General features: G+C 45.7%; 1 protein-coding gene across 7 annotated transcripts in view; it reads right to left on the bottom strand.

The window, feature by feature from the left end:
- LOC135056670 (alpha-2-macroglobulin-like protein 1) overlaps positions 1–25,368 on the bottom strand; it is a 409,885-nt gene that overhangs the window by 53,829 nt on the left and 330,688 nt on the right. For all 7 annotated transcript variants that reach the window (XM_063962113.1, XM_063962120.1, XM_063962116.1 and 4 more), the window contains 4 exons: positions 19,003–19,208; positions 17,692–17,907; positions 15,308–15,435; positions 2,560–2,650 (listed from right to left, as the gene is read on the bottom strand). In XM_063962113.1, the coding sequence (XP_063818183.1) occupies positions 2,560–2,650; positions 15,308–15,435; positions 17,692–17,907; positions 19,003–19,208 (641 nt within the window). The remainder of the gene's footprint in view (positions 1–2,559; positions 2,651–15,307; positions 15,436–17,691; positions 17,908–19,002; positions 19,209–25,368) is intronic.

Here is a 25,368-nt window from a genome sequence, read left to right as displayed (position 1 = left end):
AGGCTCTGGCTATTTTCCCCCATATTACTACAGGGTGGGACACTCCTTTTCTGCTTCGGTGGGCTACTACCCATATCACATATCTTGGGGTCCTTCTTTCCTCAGACCCCACTCGTCTCTACCCTGACAACGTTCATCCTATTCTCACTAAACTCCAGACAGAATTAGCGTTGTGGCAAAATCTACCTCTAAACCTTATGGGTCGCTGTAATCTCGTGAAGATGGCTAGCTTCCCCAAACTGCTCTATGTCCTTCAGATGGTGCCTATCATGCTAACTAAATCTGACCTTTCCCTTCTTAACTCATCTATATCTAAATTTATCTGGTCCAATAATAGACCCAGAATTAGTTTCTTCAAATTGTCTCAGACGGTACAGAATGGTGGGCTGAATCAACCGGATATAGAGCAATACAATAGGGCCTGCCTCCTTCGCTTCACCATGGATTGGCTCAATGACACATCGGTCTTCACTGACTTACTGATTGACTCCCAACTCTGTACCCCCCTCTCTCTCAGCTCTGTTCTGCACACGTCCAAATCTGACTTGTCATCTCTCTCTTTGGACAATATTCTTCTTACCTCTACGGCATTGGCGTGGAGCCTATCTAGGAAATCTCTAAAATTACAATACACTTACTCCTTATTTCTTCCACTAGTCGGGAACCCGTGTTTTCAACGTGGGCAGGCCTCTTATCCCTTTACTATTTGGCAAGCTGTAGGAATTACAAGTATCGTGATCTTCTGAGCCCTAGCAAAAAGCCACTCACTTTTGCGGAAGCACTGAATAAATATAACATAGATCCCTCCCATTACATACAATCTGTCCTTTCTTATCTCCATTTGTCCGATTTTGTTAATAGCCAGGACACCCTCCTGCGCTCCGGGACATGTTCCATCTCATCTCTCTATACCCGTATTCATACAGAACACATTCCCGCGACTGACCTGACCCAAGTACTAACATGGTCCTCTCAAATTCCCTCCATGTCCCCAGACACCGTGATGGACAGCTTTGCAACTTCCCTTAAACTCATCCCGGCTAGTTTATATCAAGAAATGTCCTATAAAATTCTACACAGAGCCTATATCTTCCCAAAGAGGAGCCATTTGATGGGTCTATCTAACTCGGCGAAATGCATGAAATGCTCTGCGCCAGTGGCTGACCTTATGCATTGCTTTTGGCATTGTCCCCTTATTCAAAGGTTTTGGACGGCGCTACAAATATATGGCGCATCCGAGTTGGGTCTACACTTTCAATGCACTGCCTCTTGGGCTATTTTTGGCCATACTCGGGATCAGCCCAAACTTCCTTCTCAGGACACAAAGTTGATTGTGATTCTTTCGGCGCTAGGCAGGAAGGTTATACTCCAACAGTGGATTTCTGACACCCCCCTACACTGCCACTAGCGACCTCTAGACTACTCTTCCTATTCACGATGGACTGGCTAGAAACGACCCTAAATAAGGAAACGCTGACCCCTACCTTATTTCAATGCTGGGGTCGATTTATCAACCAATTGCCCACTCTGACGAAATTGGCTATTAAGCAGAGTTTTCAATATACCACATGGTACGTCCGCCAACTTCAGGCGGATGACCCTCCCATCTCTCCCCCGTGACTACACAATTCTCCACATCTCTCTACCTTTCCTGCTTCCCTCTCCTGACTGATACACCACTTGCTGCAGCTCCCCTTTGTCCTTTCCGCCTCTTCCCCTCCACATCTCTTCTTCGCATCTCCATTGTCTACATGCTTTTTCTCGCTCTGATGATATCTCCATGGATGGGTTGGCGGTCCCTTTGCCCTGGCAGGTACTATATTTTTTCTATGTTTCTTTATTGTTTTTTATATATTGTTCGTCTTTCTGTCTTTTTTGATTTGTATATTAGATATTAGTTTTTCGCTTTCCACTGGGGAGAGCGTATTGGTATGTTACTCTATTTCTACTGTTTATATTTTAGTTTTTGCATTTAAATGACGAACAGTATTTTTCTGGTAATACTTTTTAACATTTTTGGAACCTGTGTCGTCTACAGTTTTGTTTTTGTATACTAGAAAATGGGAAAAGTGAGGTTTCACTTTAGGCCTGTCTGGAAGGTTCCTGTTTCATTATATATCTTTGTATTAGGTTTGTGGCCATGTATACTCCTGATATTGAATGTTGTGTTTTCTGAACCTCAATAAAATATATATTGGAAAAAAAAAAAAGGCTGTCTCGTGGGTGTGTTATGGAAGTATCATGGGCATGTCAGTGAACGTTGCTGCTGCAATTGCAAATGCAGATCTGCAGCTGCAGAGGCCACATTTAGTGGAGGAAACACTGAGCAGGCTGTCACTAGTGTTTATAGTGTGAGTGATGGTGCGCCGATGGTGGAGTGTTCAGAACCACCGATGCAATGGCACTGTCTATGGACACTCTCCATCGCTTGCTGGTGCACAAGGGAAAGGCTGCCATCAGCACTGGCATATTATTGTTCTCACTGTTCCAACAGCAGCCTCTATTCCAAATGCAGTAGCATCCACCTCTGTCTGATCAGGTCCAATGTCACTGACTGACCTGCACTATGGAGCTCCTCACTGGGATGTATCCAGACAGCATCTTTATCTCAATAACAGCCATGTTGGAATGTGCCCGGGAACCTCTGTATCTGCAGGAGGAACAAAACAAAGACATGACAGAGTTACAACAGTTTCAGTTTCACAAGTAATCTTCTATAGTTGCTTACTATCCCCAAATTATAGTTTCTAATGCACTTAATAGTATAATAATACGAGACCGATTTAGCAGACATTAAACCCTGATTACTAAGTGTAAGTAAGGCATTGATGTATTTGCTGCATACAGTACTTCAGATGTCTGTTTTCCATCATGGTTATTTAGAGATGCTCTGGTGTCACAAGCACAGCAACAACCATTGTTCATTGGCCAGAGACTCTGGCACTGTGCCAAAGTCTACAGTCATGCGCAAGTCTCCAAAAACATGGCGTGGCGGACATTTTTCCGGAAACCTGCGCATGTGCTATAGACTCTGGCACTGTACCAGAGTCTCTAGTGCTCAGATAGAGCACTAACAGCGGTGCAGTGTGTGCGGTATGGCCCCCTCTGGACCAGGGGCACTGCACACACCGCACACATTATAGGTACGCCAGTGACTACTGCTGCTACTACCACCACTACTATTGTTACTACTACCACTACTACTGTTACTACCACTACCACTATTATTTCTACTACTACTACTGCTATTATTACTACCACCACTGCTACTATTATTACTACTACTACCACTACTATAACCACTATTTCTACTACTACTACTACTACCACTGCTGCTGCTACTATTACTACTACTACTCTTACTACTACTACTACTACTACTATTACCACTGCTGCTGCTACTACTACTACTACTATAACCACTATTTCTACTACTACTACTACTACTACTACTACCACCACTGCTGCTGCTACTACTACTCTTACTACTACTACTATTGCTACCACTACTACTACTATTATTACTACTACTACCACTACTACTACTACTATTATTACTACTACCACTACTACTATAACCACTATTTCTACTACTACTACTACTACCACTGCTGCTGCTGCTACTACTACTCTTACTACTACTACTATTGCTACCACTACTACTACTATTATTACTACTACTACTACCACTACTACTACTATTATTACTACTACTACCACTACTACTATAACCACTATTTCTACTACTACTACTACTACTACTACTACTACTGCTATTATTACTACCACCACTGCTACTGTTATTACTACTACTACCACTACTATAACCACTATTTCTACTACTACTACTACTACTACTACTATTACCACTGCTGCTGCTACTACTACTACTCTTACTACTACTACTACTACTACTATTACTACTATTGCTGCTGCTATTACTACTACTGCTGCTGCTACCACCACGACTACTACTGCTACTACCACTACTATTTCTTCTACTACTTCTACTATTTCAACCACTACTACTACTATTACTAATACTGCTGCTATTATTACTACTACTACTGCTACCACTACTAATACTATTACTACTATTACTGCTACTACTACTAATACTATTATTGCTACTACTACTACTACTACTATTACTAATACTGCTGCTATTATTACTACTACTACTGCTACCACTACTAATACTATTACTACTATTACTGCTACTACTACTAATACTATTATTGCTACTACTACTACTACTACTTCTAATAATAATAATAATAATAACAATAAAATAATAATAATAATAACAATAAAATAATAATAATAATAATAATAATAATAATAATGACTACTACTACTACTACTACTACTACTAATAATAATAATAATTCAAATTATTATTATTATTATTATTATTGTTATTCTAATTATTATTACTATTGTTAGTTTAGCTTTTATCTATAGGGGTCTGGCATACTAAACAGGATTTTAAAATTGCCAAGGCACACCATCATTTTGGCAAACTGTCATTTATAATATACAATAACAAATATCAACATCTATTGGCCCCCACTGCAATAAAACAAATGCTTTCACCCTGACAGTAATAAAACACATTGCCCCTCACTGTAATAAAGCACATTGGCCCCTGCAGTGAAAAAAACACATTGGCCCCTGCAGTATTAAAACACATTGGCCCCCCACTGTAATAAAACATATTGGCCCTCGCAGTGATAAAACACATTGGCCCCCACTGTAATAAAGCACATTGGCCTCCATGTTAATAAAGCACATTGCCCATGCAGTAATAAAACAAATTGGCACCCATAGTAGTAAAGCACATTGGCCTCCATAGTAATAAAGCACATTGGCCCCCGCATCTGTAAAGCACATTGGCTCCAACAGTTATAAAACACATTGACCCCCACAGTAACTCCACTCATTGCACCCCTCCCAGTAATTCCACAAACTGTCCCCCATAGAAAGTCCACACATAGCCTGCCCCCCCCCCCCACCCCCCAGTAATTGCACACATATAAAAAAAATATAATTATTTCAATTTAACCTGTGGCTGTAAAAATCTTTCCCTCTCAGTGGTGGGAGCAGTGAGGGGTGCTGAGAAGGAATGGAGAAACAGGCAGCATGGAGCAGCAGTGAGCAGGTGGCCAGGTGACTTGGCGTGCGTGACCTATGAGTCACACCACGTAACCATAGGTCAAAGGCCGGCCTACGGAAGAGCACAGCGCTGCTGAGCAGGCAAGTGATGGTGGCGGTAGCTATCTCTGGTGGGTGGAGGTGGCGGGTGGCAGCACACCTGGTAACCGCCCACGGCACACTAGTGTGCCACGGCACAGCAGTTGAAAAACGCTGCCAAATAGGGACAAATAATACATCACACCTATGCTTTGCATAATCTGTATACATTTGTAACAGCTCTAATTAACATAACATGCCAATGATACAGTATAGACATGTCCCATAATGTACCTATAGGGAAAGCTTTCCAATAAAATAATAATGTTTTATATTTGTATGAAAATCGTATTTAGTGGAATTAATTGCATATTATTTATATATTCCAGAAGAGTTATAAAATATTTTTGAAACCCATTACTACCTTAAAACTGTACTTGCGCAATAAAATAAAAATGGTAATAACAGATTAGAATACCAACACACCACTACTGTTTCTGTGTTGTATTTGTCTTTTATGCTAAGATTTTTTTTAATTTATATTCTGTTTGTCAAAAGGTGAACACCATTTTTATTCAATAACTTTTGCCACTATAAACTTCATATAATAACATTCTGTGTTTGTGTTCTTAAAGAATTTTGCTTGGTTTGTTTAGTGCTACATTAATGCAGGGAAATGTTTGATTTACAGTACTTCTGATTAAAAGTAGGTTGTAATTTAATTTTGAGAACATACAGTGGTGAGTTTAATAGTATAAGATCTATTTTGAGGAGTTTATGTAATTTTATGTAAAAATGTTTTGTTTTTTTAAATGTAAATAACATATTTGGGTCACTAAATGGAGAGCAGGGGGGGTCATTCCGAGTTGTTCGCTCGGTAAATTTTTCTGCATCGCATCGATTTTCCGCTTAGTGCGCATGCGCAATGTCCGCAGTGCGACTGCGCCAAGTAAATTTGCTATGCAGTTAGGTATTTTACTCACGGTTTTTTCTTCGTTCTGGTGATCGTAATGTGATTGACAGGAAGTGGGTGTTTCTAGGCGGAAACTGGCCGTTTTATGGGTGTGTGCGAAAAAACGCTACCGTTTCTGGGAAAAACACGGGAGTGGCTGGAGAAACGGAAGAGTGTCTGGGCGAACGCTGGGTATGTTTATGACGTCAAACCAGGAACGACAAGCACTGAACTGATCGCAGATGCCGAGTAAGTCTCGAGCTACTCAGAAACTGCACAGAGATGTCTTTTCGCTATATTGCGAATCTTTCGTTCGCAATTTTAAGAAGCTAAGATTCACTCCCAGTAGGCGGCGGCTTAGCGTGTGTAAAGCTGCTAAAAGCAGCTTGCGAGCGAACAACTCGGAATGAGGGCCAGTGTTTGGTACTCATTATTAGAATATCAGGCCTAATTGGTCACAATTATTTTTTTGTGCTAAAAAAAGCACTATTTGGATTACTGTTAATCAGTATTTAGATAGTAGTATTACTATTTACTAATCACTTTTAAGTACAGATGTGCACCGGACAATTTTCGGGTTTTGTGTTTTGGTTTTGGATTCGGTTCAGCGGTCGTGTTTTGGATTCAGACGCATTTTGGCAAAACCTAACTTTCAAATTTTTGTCGGATTCGGATGCGTTTTGGATTCGGGTGTTTTTTTTTTTTTTTTTTAAACCCTCAAAAACAGCTTAAATCATAGAATTTGGGGGTAATTTTGATCCTATAGTATTATTAACCTCAATAATCATAATTTCCACTCATTTCCAGTCTATTCTGAGCGGTATCCGGACTCCAGGTCGACAGCACAAAGGTCGACACACTTTAGGTCGACACCAATTGGTCGACACACATTAGGTCGACAGGGTCAAAAGGTCGACAGGGTCAAAAGGTCGACATGAACAAGGTCGACATGGAAAAAGGTCGACATGAGTTTTTCATGATTTTTTTCTTTTTTTGAACCTTTTCATACTTAACGATCCACGTGGACTACGATTGGAACGGTAAAGTGTGCCGAGCGAAGCGGTAGCGGAGCGAAGGCACCATGCCCGAAGCATGGCGAGCGAAGCGAGCCATGCGAGGGGACGCGGTGCACTAATTCGGGTTCCCGGTCACTCTACGAAGAAAACGACACCAAAAAAACATAAAAAACTCATGTCGACCTTTTTCCATGTCGACATTGTTCCTGTCGACCTTTTGACCCTGTCGACCTTTTGACCCTGTCGACCTAATGTGTGTCGACCAATTGGTGTCGACCTAAAGTGTGTCGACCTTTGTGCTGTCGACCCTGAGTCCCAGACCCATTCTGAGCACCTCACACCTCACAATATTATTTTTAGTCCTAAAATTTGCACCGAGGTCGCTGGATGACTAAGCTACGCGACCCAAGGGGGCGGCACAAACACCTGGCACATCTAGGAGTGGCACTGCAGACAGGATGGCACTTAAAAAAATAGTCCCCAAACAGCACATGATGCAAAGATAAATAAAAAAAAAACAGGTGCAAGATGGAATTGTCCTTGGGCCCTCCCACCCACCCACCCTTATGTTGTATAAACAGGACATGCACACTTTAACAAACCAATAATTTCCGCAACATGGTCTGCCACACGACTGTGGCTGAAATGACTGGTTGGTTTGGGCCCCCACCAAAAAAGAAGCAATCAATCTCTCCTTGCACAAACTGGCTCTACAGAGGCAAGATGACAGTCCACCTTATCCTCATCCCCCGATTCCTCACCCCTTTCACTGTGTACATCCTCCTCCTCACAGAGTATTAATTCGTCCCCACTGGAATCCACCATCACAGGTCCCTGTGTACTTTCTGGAGGCAATTGCTGGTAAATGTCTCCACGGAGGAATTGATTATAATTCATTTTGATGAACATCATCTTCTCCACATTTTCTGGAAGTAACCTCGTACGCCGATTGCTGACAAGGTGACTGGCTGCACTAAACACTCTTTCGGGCAACTTAGGTAAAATAAAGCCAGTTTGTGCAAGGGCCTCCAAATTGCCTCTGTTTCCTGCCTGTCTGACGTGCCTACTTGGATGCTGTCACACATATAATCCTCCATCATTCTTTCAATTGTGACAGAATCATATGCAGTGACAGTAGACGACATGTCAGTAATCGTTGGCAGGTCCTTCAGTCCGGATCAGATGTCAGCACTCGCTCCAGACTGCCCTGCATCACCGCCAGCGGGTGGGCTCGGAATTCTTAGCCTTTTCCTCACACCCCCAGTTGCGGGAGAATGTGAAAGAGGAGCTGTTGATGGGTCACGTTGCGCTTGACTTGACAAGTGTCTCACCAGCAGGTCTTTGAACCTCTGCAGACTTGTGTCTGCCGGAAAGAGAGATACAACGTAGGCTTTAAACCTAGGATCGAGCACGGTGGCCAAAATGTAGTGCTCTGATTTTAACAGATTGATCACTAGTGAATCCTGGTTAAGCGAATGAAGGGCTCCATCCACAAGTCCCACATGCCTAGCGGAATCGCTCCATTTTAGCTCCTCCTTCAATATCTCCAGCTGCTTCTGCAAAAGCCTGATGAGGGGAATAACCTGACTTAGGCTGGCAGTGTCTGAACTGACTTCACGTGTGGCAAGTTCAAAGGGATTGAGAACCTTGCACAACATGGAAATCATTCTCCACTGCCCTTGAGTCAGGTGCATTCCCCCTCCTTTGCCTATATCATAGACATATGTATAGGCTTGAATGGCCTTTTGCTGCTCCTCCATCCTCTGAAGCATATAGAGGGTTGAATTCCACCTCGTTACCACCTCTTGCTTCAGCTGATGGCAGGGCAGGTTCATGAGTTTTTGCTGATTCTCCTGTCTTCGGCACGCGGTGGCTGTATGCCGAAAGTGGCCCGCAATTCTTCGGGCCACCGACAGCATCTCCTGCACGCCCCTGTCGTTTTTAAAAAAAATATGCACCACCAAATTAATTGTATGTGCAAAACATGGGACTTGCTGGAATTTGTCCACATGTAATGCACGCACAATATTGGTGGCGTTGTCCGATATCACAAATCCCCAGGAGAGTCCAATTGGGGTAAGCCAATCTGCGATGATGTTCCTCAGTTTCCGTAAGATGTTGTCAGCTGTTTGCCTCTTATGGAAAGCGGTGATACAAAGCGTAGCCTTCCTAGCAACGAGTTGGCGTTTGCGAGATGCTGCTACTGGTGCCGCCGCTGTTGTTGTTGCGGGAGGCAATACATCTACCCAGTGGGCTGTCACAGTCATATAGTCCTTAGTCTGCCCTGCTCAACTTGTCCACATGTCCGTGGTTAAGTGGACAGTGGGTACAACTGCATTTTTTAGGACACTGGTGACTCTTTTTCTGACGTCTGTGTACATTCTCGGTATCGCCTGCCTAGAGAAGTGGAACCTAGATGGTATTTGGTACCGGGGACACACTACCTCAAGCAATGCTCTAAGTCCCTGTGAACTAACGGTGGATACCGGACGCACGTCTAACACCAACATAGTTGTCAAGGCCTGAGTTATCCGCTTTGCAACAGGATGACTGCTGTGATATTTCATCTTCCTCGCAAAGGATTTTTGGACAGTCAATTGCTTACTGGAAGTAGTACAAGTGGTCTTACGACTTCCCCTCTGGGATGACGATCGACTCCCAGCAGCAACAACAGCAGCACCACCAGCAGTAGGCGTTACACTCAAGGATCCATCGGAGGAATCCCAGTTAGGAGAGGACTCGTCAGACTTACTAGTGACATGGCCTGCAGGACTATTGGCGTTCCTGTCTAAGGAGGAAATTGATATTGAGGGAGTTGGTGGTGTGGTTTGCAGGAGCTTGGGTACAAGAGGAAGAAGGGATTTAGTTCCGCTGTCACCCAAAGTTTTTGAACTTGTCAATGACTTCTGATGAATGCGCTCCAGGTGACGTATAAGGGAGGATGTTCCTAGGTGGTTAACGTCCTTACCCCTACTTATTACAGCTTGACAAAGGCAACACACGGCTTGACACCTGTTGTCCGCATTTCTGTTAAAACAATTCCACACCGAAGAGGTGATTTTGTTGGTATTTTGACCAGGCATGTCAATGGCCCTAATAATCCCATGGACAACAGGTGTCTCCCCGGGTGACTGACTTAAACAAACCATCTCACCATCAGAATCCTCCTCGTCAATTTCCTCCTCAGCGCCAGCAACACCCATATCCTCATCCTGGTGTACTTCAACAGTGACATATTTGAATATCAGGAACTGGACTGTGGATGCTCCTTCCAGCATTTGCAGGGGGCGTGCAAATGGTGGAAGGAGCCACCTCTTCCCGTCCAGTGTTGGGAAGGTCAGGCATCACACCCGCCGACACATTTGGACTCTCCTTGGGGATTTGTGATTTAGAACGTACAATTCTTTGCTGTGCTTTTGCCAGCTTAACTCTTAATTTTTCTAGCGGGAGGATGAGGGCTGCCATCGTCATGTGAAGCTTAACCACTAGTCATGAAGAACATAGGAGAGGACCTTAGCCGTTCCTTGCCACTCCGTGTCGTAAATGGCATATTGACAAGTTTACGCTTCTCCTCAGACTATTTTAATTTAGATTTTTGGGTCATTTTACTGAACTTTTGCTTTTTGGATTTTACATGCTCTCTACTATGACATTGGGCATCGGCCTTGGCAGACGACGTTGATGGCATTGAATCGTCTCTGCCATGACTAGTGGCAGCAGCTTCAGCACTAGGTGGAAGTGGGTCTTGATCTTTCCCTAATTTACCCTCCACATTTTTGTTCTCCATTTTTTAATGTGTGGAATTATATGCCAATAATATATCTGGAATTAGACGGCGGTAATGTCTGGAATTAGATACCACTACATAGATACCAGATACCACTGTGACTGGAATGATGATAACCTATGCACAGTGAAAGGACACTACCACAGCACCCTACAGCAGAAAGATGCAGCACAAGACACTGGACTAGTATATTGGTAATGTACTGTACTATTACTGAGCACCACAATGCAGCACAAGACAATGAGCAGTGATACTGAGCACTGATGGTGATAATACTGAGAACTGACACTGAGCAGCAAGATGCAGCACAAGACACTGGACTAGTATATTAGTAATATACTGTAGTATTACTGAGCACCACAATGCAGCACAAGACAATGAGCAGTGATACTGAGCACTGATGATGATAATACTGAGAACTGACACTGATCACCAAGATGCAGCACAAGACACTGGACTAGTATATTAGTAATGTACTGTAGTATTACTGAGCACCACAATGCAGCACAAGACAATCAGCAGTGATACTGAGCACTGATGATGATACTACTGAGAACTGACACTGAGCAGCAAGATGCAGCACAAGACAATGAGCAGTGATACTGAGCACTGATGAGGATAATACTGAGAACTGACACTGAGCACAGGGGCGGAAGTCCCGGAGGCAGCGGAGTCGGCTGCCGCCGGGCTCCTAACCTGAAGAGGGCGCCTCGCAGCGCCCACTGACTTTACACAGATTGACATGCGGACGAGCGTCCGCATGTCAATCTGCGGTCTCCCTCCCTGCTGTGTTGGAGGGACACGGAGCGCATAGAGCGTCTCTCCTGTGTCCCTCCCTGGCTCTCTCCCCCGGCGGTCTAATACAGGAAGTGCCGTTCGTGAGCTCTGATTGGCTCACGAACCGGCACTTCCTGTATTAGACCAGCCGGGGGAGAGAGCCAGGGAGGGACACAGGAGAGACGCTCTATGCGCTCCGTGTCCCTCCAACACAAGGGGGGGGGGCAGGCACTGGGGGCATATACCTGGCACTGGGGGGCATATACCTGGCACGAGGGGGGGAGACCTGGCACTGGGGGGCATATACCTGGCACTGGGGGGCATATACCTGGCACTGGGGGGGAAGACCTGGCACTGGGGGGCATATACATGGCACTGTGGGGGAAGACCTGGCACTGGGGGGCATATACCTGGCACTGGGGGGCATATACCTGGCACTGGGGGTGAAGACCTGGCACTGGGGGGCATACACCTGGCACTGGGGGGCATATACCTGGCACTGTGGGGGAAGACCTGGCACTGGGGGGCATATACCTGGCACTGGGGGGCATATACCTGGCACTGGGGCGGGGGGCATATGTGGCACTTGGGAGAGGGATATATTTGGCACTGGGGGCATATACCTGGCACTGTGGGGGAAGATCTGGCACTGGGGGCATATACCTGGCCCTGTGGGGGAATATCTGGCACTGGGGGCATATACCTGGCACTGGGTGCATATACCTAGCCCTGTGGGGGAATATCTGGCACTGGGGGCATATACCTGGCACTGTGGGGGGAAGATCTGGCACTGGGGGCATATACCTGGCCCTGTGGGGGAATATCTGGCACTGGGGGCATACACCTGGCACTGTGGGGGAAGATCTGGCACTGGGGGCATATACCTGGCCCTGTGGGGGGAATATCTGGCACTGGGGGCATATGCCTGGCACTGTGGAGGAATATCAGGCACTGGGGGCATATAGCTGGCACTGTGGGGGAGTAGGCACTGAGGGGGCATATGTGGCACTGTGGTGGAATATTTGGCACTGGGGGGAGCAGGCACTGAGGGGGCATATGTGGCACTGGAGGGGGGGTATATTTGGCACTGGGGGCATGTACCTGGCACTGGAGGCATATACCTGACACTGTGGGGGAATATCTGGCACTGGGGGCATATGTGGCACTGGGAGCACGGCCCTAGCAACAAGCACTACCCCCTAGCAACGAGCATGACACCCAGTGCATGAACCCCCTGGCAACGAGCATGACACCCTGAGCATGAAATCCCCTGGCACCGTGCATGGAACCGCTGGCAACGAGCATGACACCCAGTGCATGAAACCCCTGGCAACAAGCATGACACCCTGAGCATGAAAACCCCTGGCACCGTGCATGGAACCAAGAGCATGAAACCCCTGGCAACGAGCAGGTAATTTAAAAGTAATTAGAAGCCTTACTGTAGAACTTAATGTGTAATGGGCATTACGGTGTGTGGCATAATGTATCACGGACATTGCGGTGTGTGTCATAATGTGTCGGGCATTACGGTGTATGGTATACTATATCGCGGGCATTGTGATATGTGGTATAATGTCTCAGGCTCATTGTGGTGTGTGTTATACTGTGTCAAAGACATTGTATGTGCTATAATGTATCAAGGGCATTGCAGTGTGTAGCATAATGTATAATGGGCATTGTGATTCCTGTCATAATGTGTCACAGGCATTACGGTGTGTGGTATAATGTATCAGGGGCATTGCAGTGTGTAGCATAATGTATAACGGGCATTGCGATTCCTGTCATAATGTGTCGGGGGCATTACGGTGTGTGGCATAATGTGTCTGGGGCATTATGGTGTGTGCATATTGTGTCATGTGCATTATTGTGTGTGGCATAATATCTAAGGGCCACTGCAGTATGTGGCATAATGTATACTGGGCATTACTATAAGGAGGAAAAATTACAAATAATGTAAGGGGCATGAATCAGGATTATTTTTCTTTCCCGTCTGGGCGTGCAGGTTGGAAAACTGGGGTATAACGCAGTCTTTTCCTGCAATGTCACGCCCCTTTATGGTAAGCCACGCCCATCCCAACGAAGCCACACACCCTATACTGCCAATTATGGAGGGGGGGGGGGGGAATCATTTTTTGGCTTGGGGGAGAAAAATTTCTAGTTACGTCACTGAACTGACTCATTCCGGTAAGCCGCCACTACAGCGCAAACCCCAGGAGAGTACGCTGGTGCGCGCCTGCTGTGGGAGGTAGGAGAGGAGCTGCTGCTACCGTTGCCCCGCTGCTGTGGGGAAGGGGGGGACGGTATGGATGGACACACATGCGAGGCGGTGTTTAAGAGCTGGTACCACGCTTGCCTTGGATTCCACTTCCTAATTGCGCTCTGCCTCCGGTAATTGGGGAGGAGAGAAGAGCCTTCTTTCACTACACAAGGTATCCATCTATGCTCCCTTTCTCCCTGTATAAGTGCACTGCCAGTATACTGTATGTATGTTTGTATATATAGATAGAGGTAGGGGTCTGGCACAGCCACATAATAGACTAATACATTGGGTGCCCTCACAGCAAAGTAGTTTAGCAAAATAGAGGTGTTGCGGCACTCCAATGATTTGCACACTGACACCAATTGAAGTAGTGCAACGTTTCAATGCCCGTTTAATAAATCTGCATTTTTGTCATATATACAATGACCCCCATTCTGCCTCATCCCGCCTCATATATACAATGACCCCTCATTCTGCCTATATATATATAGCCTGCAGGATCAATATTGGTGTGGTGTGTGTGTATGTGTATATATATATATATATATATATATATAAAATTTTATTTTTTTGCCTCTATATAGGGGGGCACCTGTATTTATATTGCCTCCGGGCGTCTAGGACGAACTTACGCCACTGACTGAGCAGCAAGATGCAGCACAAGAGAGACATACTACTAATATTACTGAGATGCAATAAGTAAGCACTGATACTGAGCACTGATATTGAGATTTGATACTGAGAGAACGTAGCCACGTCCTCTCTGCTCTCTCTACAATGCACGAGTGAAAATGGTGGTGACGCGCGGCTCTTTATATGGAATCCGAATTTCGCGAGAATCCGACAGCAGGATGTTGACGTTTTGCCTCGTTCGGGTTTTCTGAGTCAGGCAGGAAGAACCGAGTCTGCCTCGGACCCGTGTAAACCACGTGGAGTTCGGGGGGGGTTCGGTTATCGTTATTGTTATTGTTCGGTTATTGATATTGTTCATTGACTACTAGTAAGAGAGTATTGTGTATTGTTTACTACTAAAACAGTGGTGTTTTTTAACCAGTATTACAGTTGTGTCCAGACTCATCTTAGTTGCAATTATTCGCAACCGTGGGTCGTTTGCTGTGACTAGTGTGCCCGTGAACATGTGCTGTGTACTCATCATCGACCCATAGGATTGCATGGTGCGTATGCTGAGACAAACATGTCACACGCGGGCATGACTAGTCGCAATTGTGATGCGTATTTATGCACATGCCACTCATTTGTGACAAGTATGAGTGTGGACATATCTGTAGGTTGGCAATACATCAATAGCATAAAGGACTCACTTAGAATTGATTAAAATATCAAAACTTGTCACTGGATCCTTCCGACATTCTCTTTTTGAAAGTGACTTCACACTTAATGAAAAGGTGGCATCAATGTTGGGTGGAGGGATGTTGTATCTCAGGACTGCCTGTTGGTTTAGGAAAAGAGGATCATATACAACCAGAAAAATACATAAGTAACAGTAAAATCTGCCGTCCTAATGAGTCAGTGCACTGACTTCACTGACAGCACCTTCCCGTTGGTAGCACTACGTGCTAATCACACATAGGACAGGCAGTCCTGGGCTATGATTAGCAGAGAGAGGGCTTCTGCCTTTCCGACAGCGCTTCAGGGCGATGCAGCCAATGCAGCCCCTACAACGGTACCGCCATTTACCAGATACATTACACATGTGCAATGGACCTGTAGGTGCCGCTATTCTGTCTTCAGACTGCACCATGGGCAGCTCCCTCATGGGTAAGTGCTACCACTGTATGTGATGAATATTTGTTGTGACTGTTATACAATATAAAGGTGTTCTTCCTTGCTCTGCATTATATCACGGGTTGTCTGAGACAGTGTGTACAACAAATGTACAAGGATTGTTCACAAGCTGTCCCACAGAAATAGTAAAAGAGGACAGAGGGGGTCCTTCAGACCCAATCGCTGCTGTGTGTTTTCGCACAGCAGCGATTGGGTGTGATCTGCGCATGCACCGATGCCGCAGTGCGTCGGCGCATGCCAGATAGCTGACGGCTGTCTATAACTTGCGATCGCCTCTGACTGACAGGCAGAGGCGGTCGCTGGGCGGGAGGGGGCGGGATGGCGGCGTGGCCGGACCGTGCAGGTAGCGGGCCGAGGCGGCTGCGTGACGTCAAATGCAGCCGCTGTGACCCGGGCAGCGATGAGTAGTTACCGGCCAGCGCGCAGGAGCTGCGCTGGCTGGGAGCTACTCCTAAAGTACAAAAGCATCGCCGCTGTTGTACTTCTGCGAAGGGGCAGGGACTGACATGCGGGGCGGGGCTAGCCCTGTGCTGGGCGTCCCCCCGCATGCCTGAGTGCCTGATCGTGCTATGCTTTTAGCACAGCTATGATCAACTCTGAATCACCCCCAGAGTATCATCATCTCTAAGGGCATGAAACATGTGAGCATTTTGCATAGACTGTGTGTATTTCTGCTAAACTGAAAACACTTCAGATATATTAATCTTCAACCATTGAAGTTTGTTCAAAAATCAGTCTTGTTTTGAATAAGTCTAATAATTGAATAACATTTCCTTATATAGTGCAAGCGTATTCCATGGGCTATGCAAAATTTGTATTCATTTATTTAACTATCCAGTAATTTTATGGAATGTCCCAACCTAGCCAGGCTCTAAGACTAGTCCAATGAAACTTTGCTTCTGTTACAAAACATGGTATCTTGCATCTCATATACATACATACTGTCAGGGCCAGTCTGCCTATCTGGCACTTCTGGCATATGCCAGGAGGGCCGATGGGCTGGTCATGTCCCACAGGGAGTCAGGAAGGTTTGCGCGCAGCACAACCTCCGGCTCTTTGGATTAGTCGCCCGCACCGGTCTCCATGGAAATGGGGGCGTATCACGAGTCCACGTCCCCCAGACTCGCGGCGTGCCCCCACCCGAGACAAGCATCTCCTTGTAAAAGGAGGGCTACCGCAAGTCCACGACCCTCTGATTTGTGGCACGAGCTCATGCTTTGTGTCCGGGCACCCCTTTGACATGCGTGTGCCCCCCCCTCACCGTGACGTGCGCACGCGCCTTCACAAATGCCCGGCCCGATTCGGAGCCCCAGTCTGTCCTTGCAAATTAATTCTAGGTAGGCACAAATGCAGCAATTGTAAAGCACAATGGTATATGCTGCACTATATAGGAAACGGTTAATAAATAAATAATACATATGAGGTCTGCAAACTTGCATTTTCCTCTACATAAATAAATGACTTAGGGCTGTAACACACTGGCCGGTTTCTCCCGGATGGCAAAAAGCCGGACAAACTTCGTCCGGCTTTTTGCCATCCGGGAGAAACCGGCAGAGTCTGTCACACAGGACGGCTTTGAGCCGTGTGTGATGCTGTGCGCATGTGCAGCACCAGACATGGCTTCAGAAAAAACGTTGTGTGTGAAAGCTCCCCTTCACACACACGGTTCACTAGCTGCAAAGACGGCCCGGCGGCCGGATCCTCCAGTGGTGAGACCCGGCTGCAACCCGGCAGCCGGGCCGGGGCCGTGCAGTGTGAAGGGACCCTAGCCCTCACACTGTTAACTACAATGCCGGCACGGGATAAAGTCGGGTAGTGTGTTTTAGCCCGGAGTACAATGATTTCAGCTACTGTAGAGGTAGATTGTGAGTGGGAGAAAGAGATAGAAGTTCCTACTCACCTGCACGAAGACGCAACCACTCCCTGTAGAGGTCACCGTGTACTCTCCGGGGATGGCTGGCAGTGACGCTCTCTGGAGCAGCAGCCGGTTATTGTTATCCACATGGAACTGCTCCAGAAATCCTGACGTAGAAGTGACTGTTACTGTCACATCCCCCTTATCACTATATGTGTACTCAGCATAGCTGGACAGGGCCTGAAGGGCCACAACCGTATCCTGAGAAAGGAAAGAGAAAGTGTAAATATACAAGTGGTACAGAATGTAGGAATAAATATATACTGTATATAATAAAATAGATAATTTTAAAGATAATAATGAAGAGTGAATATAAAAACATGTATTATATAACTGTCAGTGCTTCAAAGTTCAAGTACAGTATGTATTAGTCACTTTGTTACGACTCTATGGGGTGATTCCATTTTTTTTGTGCCTGATTTCTGATGTAAAGTGATGGATGATTGTGGAGCGATATTCAAATGAGTTTTATTTTTCTCATGCACGTCGCACCTAAACCTGTCTAAACTAATGGGGTGATGTGAAAGTGCTGTTTGGGTGCCCAAACAGCGGACTTTTTGCACTTTTCAGCTTGCCACCTCCGGGGGCTGCAAGCTGAAATGTGTCCCCGGGCGGTTATTTGCACCTGAACGGAGCAGCAATGGAGCAGCAACTGAATTGCCCTGTTGGGCACCATCTAGTGGCAACAACAGAGAGAAGAATTAAATTCCACCCTATGCAGCTCATTCAGGTTGGATCACAATTGGTGATCTAAACACAAAAATTACAATGATGATGTGGGCGCACAGAGTGAGCGGGAAACGGGTCGCATTAACCCGGTTTCTCGCTCACACAGCACAGCGAGTCGGGTTGAACACGTGTTCAACTCTGTTCGCTACCCGAGTTGGAATACTGGGTCGCTCGACCCGGATTATTCCAACTGGGCCCTTTTAGACCGCACAGCAACACGGATTATGTGCATTCATGTGCAATAACCCATATTCAAAGCTGGCGGTCTAAAATGGATATAAGAGGTTTGCAGACACTCTTTGCTACAGAAGGTGATCGTGAGGGCAGAGGTCTCAACACCCCCTCAAATCCAGCACCCAGGTTTGCGTGCCCCCCTAACCTCCCCCTAGTTGCGGCCCTGCCTAGAGGAACTTGGCCACAGCAGTCTCGGTCTTCCCCTTGATCTGCAAAGCGAAGAAAATAATAGAAATCATTCTCTGATAACTAGTAACTCTAGTAATGTGTAACTCCCTATACTCACAGACTTTATATTACTAGCATTACTATTCACGCTCTTGTCTATATCACCTGTGTGGATGAGTATCCTCCATATGGGTTCTGCTGCTTGCTCAACCAATTCACAATCTTTGAAGCTATTCCCAGGTCCTTTGTGGGGCCTGAGGTGTAAGCAAGTAGCATATAGGCCGTTAGCTCCACCTCTGCGGATGGTGCTCGGTACCAGTACGGAACATCAGAGGAAGCAGTAGATTCCCGTTTCCAGTGCAACTGCCCATCTGTAGATAAATCGGGAGATATAATACTGTGAGAGATGCAAAGGACAAGCCAAATACTACTAAAGGTGCATACACACGGTGAGATTCGGACTTATCCGATTCTCACCGTGCGACAGGGGGCCGGGTCGGCACTTAGCCAGTATTGCAAGCACATAATAACTGTGCTTGCGATGCTGGCTATGTGCGATTTCAATCCTGACTATCTCTTCTATAGAGATAGTCAGGATTGACTTGCCTGCACAGCCTATTTTTTCTTCCGATGCCGACCGCGCGGGGCCGCGCATCGGCATCGGATCGGGATCGCAAGGTGACTGTCACCTTGCGATCTGCACTATATTTTCTTCCGATTCTGACTATATAGTCAGAATCGGAAGAAAATATCTTACCGTGTGTACACACCTTTAGATACAGATGTGTCCTCATACAACTAGCCCCAATACTGAACGTGACACGGTGCCCCTAGGAAAAGTAATAGCCCCCCTACCACGTAGTTTTATTATTTTTAGTAAAACCGTAGAAGATAAAATACCAGCGCTTGCTGAAAAGAATATATAACTAGAAATAGACAGTGTGAAACATAACAAAACCGTTTATTAAAACAAATAAGTGAAAAGGTTGTGTTTAAAAAAATCTGATATACGTACTAAGAATGTCACAATTACATGATTTCATATGTAATTAACGGCATAAATTGATATTGCCATTGGTCTCACTCACTCTATATCATACCAAATACTGGATTAGGAACTGCTCCAATGTGTGTCTATTAATATCTGCTAATTTAGCAGCAGGGTCTACCAGATAGTGTTATGGCAGTCCCACGCAGTCTCACTGCACTCAATTAGCAGTTGTCAGGTGCTGAAGGGGTTATCCGCAAGGTAGTCAAACACTGCAATCTTAAATCCAATGGAGAGTGAAGCAGTCCAAAGGATATCCAGAAGATTGGTTTCAGGAGTTATAATGGCAAGGTTCAGTCTTTCAGACTCAACACATTTCGCAAAGGCCAAGCGACAGGGCGGGCCTAAGGGTACAGATGTACTGGCCAAGGTTCTAGGGGGCCCTGGCAGGTCCCACAGACAAACTTTGCTGCTGCCGCAACCTATGCTGCAGTATAATCAGCATGTAGCTACGAGGTCCATCCCAGTAGCCGCAGTACTGGGGGGGTGTGGCTGCATACAGTGAAGGAGGCAGGGGGTGTCACATGCTACGCCATCATGTGACGTGACCCAGAAGCGCCTCAGGAAGATGCCGGCTATATGCACTGCATAGGATTTCGCTGCCGCATGTCACCTGACGCGGCATGCTCCTCCAGTAGCACAGGCAGAGACGGCCCTAACCAATATAATGCCCTAGGCAAGATTTTGGCTGGTGCCCCCTAGCACCACCACTAGTTCCGCCTCTGACTCTGCACCCCTTTTCCAGCACCAGGCCAAAAAGGTATGTGTTTTTACTGGCAAGGGGCATGGCCACACAATAGTAACCCTAAGTCAACTTATGCCTCACAGTAGTGCAACTTTATTTACAATTTATCATACGATAGTGTCCCTTATTCACATTACATTACACAGTAGTACCACTTTACCTTATGGCCCTCATTCCGAGTTGATCGGTCGCAAGGCGATTTTAGCAGAGTTACACACGCTAAGACGCCGCCTACTGGGAGTGTATCTTAGCTTCTTAAATTTGCGAACGATGTATTCGCAATATTGCGAATACAAACTACTTAGCAGTTTCAGAGTAGCTCCACACTTACTCGGCATCTGCGATCAGTTCAGTGCTTGTCGTTCCTGGTTTGACGTCACAAACACACCCAGCGTTCGCCCAGACACTCCCCCGTTTCTCCGGCCACTCCTGCGTTTTTTCCGGAAACGGTAGCGTTTTTATCCACACGCCCCTAAAACGCTGTGTTTCCGCCCAGTAACACCCATTTCCTGTCAATCACACTACGATCGCCGGAGCGAAGAAAAAGCCGTGAGTAAAAATACTATCTTCATTGTAAAATTACTTGGCGCAGTCGCAGTGCGAATATTGCGCATGCGTACTAAGCGGATTTTCACTGCGATGCGAGGAAAAATACCGAGCGAACGACTCGGAATGAGGGCCTATATACGTTACTCCTCACAGTAGTGCCCCTCATTCACATAACATCATACTGAATTGCTCCTTATTCACATTACACCACACCATATTGCTCCTTATTCTCATTACACCACACCATATTGCTCTTTATGCTCATTACACCACACTATATTGCTCTTTATTCACATTAGACCACACAGTAGTGCCCTTTCTATACGTTACGCCACACAGTAGAGCACCTTATACACATAATGCCACACATTGTTAATGCATTTATACACATAATGAAACACATAATGTCCCATACACATATGCCACGCATTATTAGTGCCCTTATACACATAATGACACACATAGTGCCTTACACATATGTTACACATTATTAATGCCCTTATACACATAATGACACATATAGTTCCTGGCGTGAGTCATCTGGCAGCTCTGCTAATGTCGGGTGCCTATTTTTTATGAAAATGCATCTTATTTGCATTGCTATGTGGCAAGGATGCACAAGCAGCTTCCGCTGATTAAAATGATATGCGGCATGCCTATATACTGTGTGCGACTGTGACTGTATCTGCATACAAAATGCTACACACACAGAATATAGGCATGCTGCATATCATTTTAATCAGCAGAAGCTGCTGATGCCCCTAGGCATACCAGATGCCCTAGGCAATTGCCTAGTTTGCCTATGCCTAAGGCCGGCTCTGAGCACAGGCCCAGAGTGGGTCGCACACGGCAGCCCAGCAGACTGAACACTGAGCAAGTCCGCAGCCAGCAACTGAGCCCATAGACACAGGGGCAGCTGCAGTATCGGCGGGACAAGAGATGGTATGCTTTACTACCCCCTTTGCTCCCCGTTACAGCACCAGGTATGTACGGAAGGTACTCTGTGCAGGAGTCAACTACACCCGAATAACACCATCACCTGAAGGCTACCTATACTCCCATCCCTCACACATTCACCCCAGGAGGACCAATTTCTTCACAAATTCTCTATTACAGAAAAAACACCATTTGGGTAAGGTAGACCCTCAAGCATTGAGCTTGTACCTGCAAGGGACTCTGGGATGGAGCCCCTAAAAAATGGTTGTACCAGGCCCTGTGATTTCTGTTGCCGGTCCTGCTTTTCTCTGGGCTCTAAACACCCAGCTTCTTCAGGATCATATGTTAGGAGTAAACAGAAGGCTCCCTATAAAAACCTAGTTTGTGGTGGTATAATGCTTTGCTCCTGTATCTTAATTAGTATCACTCAAATAAACCATCCATCAAATTACTTATTACTTAACACATTGGCAATCCTACTATGTCACAACAAATTATATATTAGCATATTGATGTTAGTAGTTTTACCTCTCATGCAGGAAAATATGTTCTCATTGTACAGGGGTGGCCAACCAGTCAGCGACAAAGAGCCAAGAAAAATGTTTGGTTATGTCAAAGAGCCGACACCAAAGAGCCGACACTTTGGGTATGTCATAGAGCAGCAAAAAATGGGGAGTGGACTTGTCAGTCAAATTTCAAATAGGGGAGTCACACCAACTGCCATTTCAAAATGACTCACTGGCAGTTGGTGTGGCTCCCCTATTTGAATTTTGAACTGAGCTGCAGCCCCACCTCTGGAGCCACCCCTGCAGAAGTCCATTTCAATAAAAATAGACGTATTTTGGGTAGCTATTCAAACATTACACAAGTGTGTATTGAAGGTGTATGTTCAGTAAAAAAAAAAGCATTGTGTAATGAATGTAGACACTACAATGGCCCTCATTCCGAGTTGTTCGCTCGGTATTTTTCATCGCATCGCAGTGAAAATCCGCTTAGTACGCATGCGCAATGTTCGCACTGCGACTGCGCCAAGTAACTTTACTATGAAGAAAGTATTTTTACTCACGGCTTTTTCTTCGCTCCGGCGATCGTAATGTGATTGACAGGAAATGGGTGTTACTGGGCGGAAACACGGCGTTTCAGGGGCGTGTGGCTGAAAACGCTACCGTTTCCGGTAAAAACGCAGGAGTGGCCGGAGAAACGGTGGGAGTGCCTGGGCGAACGCTGGGTGTGTTTGTGACGTCAACCAGGAACGACAAGCACTGAACTGATCGCACAGGCAGAGTAAGTCTGGAGCTACTCTGAAACTGCTAAGTAGTTAGTAATCGCAATATTGCGAATACATCGGTCGCAATTTTAAGAAGCTAAGATTCACTCCCAGTAGGCGGCGGCTTAGCGTGTGTAACTCTGCTAAATTCGCCTTGCGACCGATCAACTCGGAATGAGGGCCAATATACAGTCATGTACATATAAAAAAATAGTGTCTTGATTGGCAAATGTTTCAAGTGCAGAGCAATGCAAAAATAAAATGTAATAAACTGTAGATAAAATAATTTGGATTACAAAATCATATTGCTCAATACCCCTGGCCTTAATGACACTCAAATACCACTAACCACTAATCCACAAAGGCCACCAATAAGATGATTCACAGGCCCTACATACTGGGCGATATTTAAGAACAATATGAACGATATTCAAAAATTAATGATATATCATTCATATCATTTAGTGTGGAGGCACCGATGATGAACTATGCGCGGGACCACTGTTGTTCATCATTGGTTTTCTATTGTTAAACATAGCAAGCCAATTTGGACGATATCGTTCAACATTCATTTCGCTCATCGTCCAAATCGCACAAATCGACCACTGTGTAGGGCCTATAAGACTTGCTATCCATTGCCTGTAGTAGCAGTTTAACAGGCATAGATATACTACAAGTGCCAGCATTTCCAGTAGCGACTAGTGGCAAAGCTATCTCTCTGTATACATGCAGCAGATGGGAACACCACTTGTGCAATATTTTTAAAAAGATTGGATGCGTGAACATGCAAAATAAAAACCCTGCCCTGTTGTGACTATTTATACTGTAGTAGTAGTAGGGTAATGTACGTGATTGGTCCTTCTGTCAGGTATCTACATCCACTACTACAGAATTGTATTCAGTACTGTAGTTTTCATCAGCAAAGCATTAACACTCCAGTGGTTAAGCTGTGTAGTGCATGGCATGGATTCTCTTGCGTCATAGCATGCCATGATGGGTATTTACTACAGATGAGCGGGTTCGGTTCTCAGAGAACCGAACCGTACCGAACTTCACCATTCGAGTCCGGTTCTGAGCCAGGCTCGGGTTTTCCGGCCTGGCTCGGAAACCCGAACGAGGCAAAACGTCATCATCTCGCTGTCGGATTCTCGCGGGATTTGGATTCCATATAAGGAGCCACGCGTCGTGGCCATATTCACTCCAGTCTCGGAGAGTGTAGTGAGAGGACGTGTCTCCGTCCTCAGTGTCTGTGTGGGGCGGGAAAGTGGGGTGGCTAGTCTAGTACTGTGTTGTGCTGCTCAGTCCAGTCCAGTGTAGTCAGTGTATTGTGCTGCATCAGTCCAGCCAGTCACAGTGTTGGTGTCCTCTGCTGCTATATGTCCCCAGTGCTGATGGCTGCTGTATAAGTCCCTTGCATTTTTGCTGTGTAGTCTTGCATCAGACCAGGGGTAGTGTCTTGTGCAGCATCAGTCCAGTGACCAGTTACAGTGGTGGTATCCTCTGCTGCCATATATCCAGTGTTACTGCCATATAATTCCCGTGATACTGACGTATAATTCTCGGAATACTGGCGTATAATTCCTGTGATACTGCCATATAATGCCCGTGATACTGGCGTATAATTCCTGTGATACTGGCGTATAATTCCTGTGACATTGCCGTATAATTCCTGTGACACTGCCATATAATTCTCGGAATACTGACGTATAATTCCTGTGATACTGCCATATAATTCCCGTGATACTGGCGTATAATTCCTGTGATACTGCCATATAATTCCCGTGATACTGGCGTATAATTCCTGTGACACTGCCATATAATTCCCATGATACTGGCGTATAATTCCTGTGATATTGGCGTATAATTTTTGTGACATTGCCGTATAATTCCTGTGATATTTCCATATAATTCTCGGAATACTGGTGTATAATTCCTGTGATACTGACGTATAATTCCTGTGATATTGCCATATAATTCTCAGAATTC

This window comes from Pseudophryne corroboree, chromosome 3 (genome assembly GCF_028390025.1).
Source record: "Pseudophryne corroboree isolate aPseCor3 chromosome 3, aPseCor3.hap2, whole genome shotgun sequence".
Lineage (NCBI taxonomy): Eukaryota > Metazoa > Chordata > Amphibia > Anura > Myobatrachidae > Pseudophryne > Pseudophryne corroboree.
This window is presented reverse-complemented; position numbering and strand designations above follow the sequence as displayed.